Source organism: Loa loa (genome assembly GCF_000183805.2).
Source record: "Loa loa unplaced genomic scaffold supercont3.104, whole genome shotgun sequence".
In the NCBI taxonomy this organism is placed as follows: domain Eukaryota; kingdom Metazoa; phylum Nematoda; class Chromadorea; order Rhabditida; family Onchocercidae; genus Loa; species Loa loa.
This window is the reverse complement of record NW_018108284.1, coordinates 115,614-121,317: the sequence shown is the minus strand read 5'-3', so window position 1 is coordinate 121,317 and position 5,704 is coordinate 115,614. Positions and strand designations below refer to the sequence as shown.

The following is a 5,704-nucleotide window of genomic DNA, read 5'->3' as shown; positions in this document are numbered from 1 at the left end:
AAAAAAGGAAAAAGAACGGTAAACTAACCAGTTTCGAGGCCCACAAAGGTACCAAGTGAGATCGCTGAGGTTTCACAATTTTTTAAACGTCGTTTATAATTTTTGTAAACATACAGCACAACGACACTGATGTCATTCGGTTGTGAACATAATAAGTAACACCGTGTCCACTGAATACCATCATATAATTTGGAAACAACGAGAAGTATCAGAGCAACTTTTATTGTTAACAAATCCTTTATTATTTTTGGTCCAAGAATGGTCTTATTTCTAGTTTTAATTAGTTAACATAGATTAAGGCAATTTTAAAATGAGAACCGCTTTCTTTTTAAAAATTAAACAGCTCGATTCGATACTTCTTCCGGCTTCATTAAACATAACTGATGAGCCCTTCATTCTTCACTGCTAACGATTTTCCTTTATTTCATCTCGCTGGAAAATAGAGCTAATAATCGTAACAAGTTATAAGTTAATCAAGTTAATTAAAGCATACCGAAATTGTCGAAATCATTTTCCCTTGCAGAACTAAGTGACTTATTTTAGATGTAATTCCGGAGCTGATCCATGAAGGGTTATAATTATCACAACGTGAATCAATGTTTCAGTTTTGCTAAGAATTGCAAATTCAATTGGTCTTCAATGGAAATAGTGAATGATTTGTTAAATACTGTAAGTCTAATTTAGTAAAAAAAGAAAAGAAATTAAAAAAAAAGCAAGGGAGTAAAATTGGGCAAACTTGAGCAAATGTGGCAGGTAGGACGTTAGTAATTTAATGAAGACTGGAATGGATACAAATATTGGTTGGATGGGTGAGAAGAGATAGTATAATGAAAAGGAGGCATGCGATGTCATCAAATCAGGAGATGTCAGGTGAAAAGGACAGGGGGAGAAGGGAACGGGGACAGGTTAAATGATTTGGGGTGGGAAGCACAAGTGACGAGAAAAGAACATTATTGCGCTGATGATAGTGGTGACAACAACGTTGGAATAGTACCTCTAAATAGTAATAAGGGGAAAACGAAAATTAAAAGGTATATGTCGTTCAGGAAACAACCAGTTCCTTCACCCGACCGATGCAATTTGTTCCCCTTGCTATACAGTTTGCCTTAAACAAGTTAGACCAAACGCATGTTAATGGTAAGCACCGCAAACAAAACTTCAGATTTTAAGCATCCCGGTAAAAATCCGTGTAAGAAAGGATCTGAACACCGTCTTATGCTAGTAATCCACAAAATTAGCTGCATTTCAGTCAAAAGGGGAAGTCTATAACAACGTCAAGAATGTTTCGAAAAAATCAAGTTTGATTCTTGTAGGCGACAAAAGCATTGAACAAGTGTTTAAGCTGAATACTACTCCCTTCAAACAAACCAATTTTTTCCCAGCACTTCATTTGAAATCAGCCTAACCTCCACATCATTCCAGCAAAAATCGTCAAAGTTTGAAGTTTTACAATATCATCTTTGTCCGAAAATGCTTTTTTATTATATATATATGGACGCCAAAATATACTCTCAAAATCCATTTATTCCGAAAATATTAAAACATATAAGGACAATTCGCAGGATATCACTTCATTTCTATCAGGATAAAACGTAAAGTGAATGAAGTGGGAAGGCAGAGATGAAAAAAGTGGCAAAAAATTATAGTACAAATCTCTCACACGTAAATTAATATATTTATGCATTTACATGAGCTTTTTGACAATTACGCCAACCAAAATTAAAAAGAATTAAGCGATGAATTTTCTTCTAATGAAGAATTATGTCGTGAGCGCAATAAGTTGTAACAGTGCAAACAAACTCGCACTGGTTTCGCGCTAGAAGGCAGCTTGACGCGCGCATCGGTGCATGAATTGCAAAATATAGAGCCACAATTTCTAAAGTAAAAGTTATTCTTACCTTCTCAAAACAAAACCAAACTTATTATTAAACATTCTTCAAACTCTCAATCATAACAGTTATGAACGAACTCTCATAAATACCCAAACTCAACTCGCTCGTCCACTTCCTAAAAAACACGACACAAAATACATTTTCTGAGCAGACCTGCAATGGTGTTTCCGTTTACTCATACTGAATTGCAAATTGCACCCCTTACAATTTAAGACATTGCCATCCTTTTCCCACTCAGCTTCCGAAAGCGGCAACAGTTCTTCTTTCAATTCAACTACTTTCAACTTTGACCTGAAACAATTTTCCGTACAAGCCGTTAAAAATGTTATACATAACACCATGATGAACTCTACGTAACATGGAGCAGTGACATACTCCGACAGATGACCACCAAGCTCTTCTAAAGCTTTTTCACAATCCTCCAGTTTCTCACTTTTATATTTGTAACTAGCGGTCAACTCTTCGAGTTCCTGAAAAATGACCAAATTAGAAAACAGTATTTATTTATTTACAAACAGATAGGTAATATTGTCAACGAGTCCAAGGATCAGTGAATGTAGCAAACGGTAGGTAAATAAAAGTATATACAGAATAAATTATCGATTCTTCCGATTTCATGGGCGCAAGAGAGTTTTTTTGCCAATTTTGGAGCACAACTTTGTATGTGTTGAACTTTATCATCGAATGTGGGGCCAAAAATGACAAACCGGTAAACCAACCATGCGTTCAACATAACTTCTAAATCAATATTTATACAGTACCCGTTATTTTAAGCAAAGAATAAAATGAACCTGTTTTATCACAGGTAACTGTTTCAGCTTTTCATTCAATTCAGAAGTTTGACGCTGCAATTTTCCAAGTCGATCATTCGCAACAGCCAGTTCTTGCTAAACACATACATCTACGTCCTGCGCTATCATTTCTATCATGCAGAATACCTATGCTGGTTCTTTTGAATTTGAAATTAAATTTCTAGACTTTCAAGTTTAAACCCTTTCACCTGTTTCTTTTCCAACACATTCAATGTTTGCATATATTCTTCAGTTTTATCTGCTAGCTCCTTTTTCAACATCTCCGAAGTCCCAGCTTCATGTTCTAAATCCATTTCATGCATAGAATTTCTTTTGTTCAATGTATCGATCACCTGCTGTTGCTGTTCTCTCTCCTCAACAAGTCAAGTCAGTTTTATTCAAAACTGCTTTCAATACTCCACTTTTCATTACAAACCACAAACGAAATCTTTTGGTATGTCAATGAATCCACAACAATTTCTTTATTAGAAAAGAAAAACTTACATGGATATATCGGCTATTGGCATTAATCATATCTTTTTCCAGCTGTCGATATTTCCCTTCCACAATACGGATTTTCTCATACAAATCAACATTTACTTTTTTGTATCTGCTAGTTGTTGCCGTAAAATTCGTATGGAATCTTCCTTTTCGGATGCTAATTGAGCTAACTCCGCTCTGAAATACAATTGACATTAGAAAAAAATTGTTTTTCACTTTAAACTAAAATACCTAAAACAGGTAGGTAACAAAGACAAACTTCTCCTTTTCTAGTGCTTCCACTGCAGCAATGTGCTCATTAGTCATCTTCGACGTATCTTCCGTTGCAACATCAACTAACTGGAAAAATTATTGCAATATTTCATATGTATTAGTGTTCTATTATAAGTAATCCAAAGTTTTTATCCATTCATCATAAATTGTGATAAACACAGAAATTTATACTTATTATGGGAATAAATCGACGGCATTACACTTCCGGAAATTATAAAATATCTTACACTGTTGCTATTAAGAGCAGAGAGATTGACTTCTTCAATTTTCATCTTCAATTCAACCACTTTAGATCTATAACAGAAATTACGAGATAAAACATGAGGTAGGGATAAAAATCCCTTTTTTTTCAAAGATTTTAACACGCTTAAAGCGCCATGTGTTTCATTGCAATATAATTCTAATATGCAATAATTACAGTAAAGTCAATGTATTTGGGAACGTTTGATGGACAAATTTTATTGCTAATAGAACAAATTTACAAAAAGCTTACTCCAAATAATGATTCCGTTGTTCCAAATAATTTTTTTGATCAAGAGCAAGTTCCAGTGACTTTGCATCTACCATATCAGATTCCGTTTCACTACTAGGGTCATTCGATATGTTTGGTAAACGTACATAAGCCGCTAGTTCAACAGTTCTTTAATGGGTATGAAAATCATCATTGAAAAGGAAAAATGGAACATCCAAATGACCAAACAACTGAAAACAAAACTATGCAACAACAGAAATTCGAAACTTACACGGGTTGATTTTCTAGCACTGTCTGATCTAGCACCAGATTGCAATCAAGAACCGAAAGTGCCATTAATGCTCCGGATAAACCAATGCATTCTTCATGCCGAATTAATGCCCATGGCTCGTAGAAGTCCCGGAAAACATCTTATGAAATGTCATATTCTGTTAATATATGCATCTTATGAGCCATGCAATAATACGTTATATATATGAAATGAATATGCACATTCACTGACCTAAATGTAAAGCACGAATTGGGACTCCAGTATCTTCACGAATTTTTGCTATCTGTTTGGAAAGCAATGAAATAAACTCATTTAGATTTTCTCCAATATATCGTCATGAAAGTCAATGCAATATGGCAGATAATCCTTTCCAACGTTTAAAAAAAGACGACTGAAAATATAAAAGGACCAATAATTACCACACCTGATGTAGCTTGAAGTAATCAAATTCTCGAAGTAGTTGCCAAGTTTCTTCTGCATCACGGCTAATCTCATAAAGGCTCGAATGCGAAGCAGAGGAGTTCTGCAAACCGATTTCCAACACTGTGTACCAAGTATGAATGAATTTTTGCCACAATTTACTTCGTTTACCACAATTTTTCGCAAAACTGATTCTATTTCCAAAAAATAACAACCTACGTGATCTTATCGATGCGGTCAATGCACTGGTAACTTTCATTCATATCTGCATTTACGCTTGCAACTTTACCAAGACAACTCCATAATTCAGAATCTGGAGCACGCAGTGCTATCATTGTCTTCTGGACTATAAAAAACGTTAAATATAGATTTAATAAAGTGGAAAAACCAATTCTAATAACATTTATTATTTCGAAAACAACATATTATTTGTGCAACAGTCACCCATAAAAGGGAATCTCTTACTATTATTGGTCAGGCCTCGCCAATACCCACATGAATTTCTAGGGTCATCAACACTTATTTTCATTTATACTGAACAATACACCCCTCATTTGCATTTGATGTTACAAATTAGTTCAGCAATAAATCCGGAAAGAATTTTTGGTAAAGCATAAAAATACTGAGACCTGAACTTTTAAAACCATGCCATAAAACTTTCTCAAGTATGACGAAAAGGTCAGTAAGTGAACGTATTTCGGCATTGATAATACGATGTCGCGAATGCATACTTTCATCCAGAAATATACGCAATACCAATCTAGTGATTAACAACAAATTGGATCGTTCATAATCTAAAAAGGATACAAAATTTACAAAGAACGAAAGAAAAAAATAATAAGGATAAAATGATGAAAAATTTTTTCGTGGCTCATTATAATTGAATTCCACAAACAGCAATCACCGTTACCCTACATAAATCGGTTAGTTTGCAACTAACAATGAATAATCGACCATGTTTAATTAAAACTATAATTGCACACAAACAGCCTAGGCTTACGTTTCAGTAAACTGCAAACATCATTTTTCTCGAACAGAAAATAACACGCAAAGCAAATGAGTCACTGAATTATATATATTTAAA

General features: G+C 34.3%; 2 protein-coding genes across 2 annotated transcripts in view; one reads left to right on the top strand and one right to left on the bottom strand.

Moving 5' to 3' along the window:
• Positions 1–840: 840 nt before the first annotated feature.
• Positions 841–1,405, top strand: LOAG_12087 (hypothetical protein; the record flags this gene model as incomplete). The annotated part of the gene is made up of 3 exons (XM_003147601.1): positions 841–990; positions 1,047–1,130; positions 1,250–1,405. The coding sequence occupies 3 exons, from the start codon at positions 841–843 to the stop codon at positions 1,403–1,405; spliced, it is 390 nt and encodes a 129-aa protein (XP_003147649.1).
• A 314-nt stretch (positions 1,406–1,719) lies between these two features.
• Positions 1,720–5,704, bottom strand: part of LOAG_17625 (hypothetical protein) — a gene marked incomplete at both ends in the record, with an annotated part of 5,815 nt that continues 1,830 nt past the window's right edge. Inside the window, 14 exons of the mRNA XM_020450287.1 lie at positions 1,720–1,876; positions 2,046–2,183; positions 2,268–2,362; positions 2,684–2,779; positions 2,893–3,057; positions 3,188–3,361; positions 3,434–3,523; positions 3,685–3,751; positions 3,951–4,097; positions 4,201–4,339; positions 4,432–4,521; positions 4,620–4,723; positions 4,840–4,966; positions 5,250–5,414. Of these exons, the coding sequence (XP_020306062.1) occupies positions 1,720–1,876; positions 2,046–2,183; positions 2,268–2,362; positions 2,684–2,779; positions 2,893–3,057; positions 3,188–3,361; positions 3,434–3,523; positions 3,685–3,751; positions 3,951–4,097; positions 4,201–4,339; positions 4,432–4,521; positions 4,620–4,723; positions 4,840–4,966; positions 5,250–5,414 (1,754 nt within the window). The remainder of the gene's footprint in view (positions 1,877–2,045; positions 2,184–2,267; positions 2,363–2,683; positions 2,780–2,892; positions 3,058–3,187; positions 3,362–3,433; positions 3,524–3,684; positions 3,752–3,950; positions 4,098–4,200; positions 4,340–4,431; positions 4,522–4,619; positions 4,724–4,839; positions 4,967–5,249; positions 5,415–5,704) is intronic.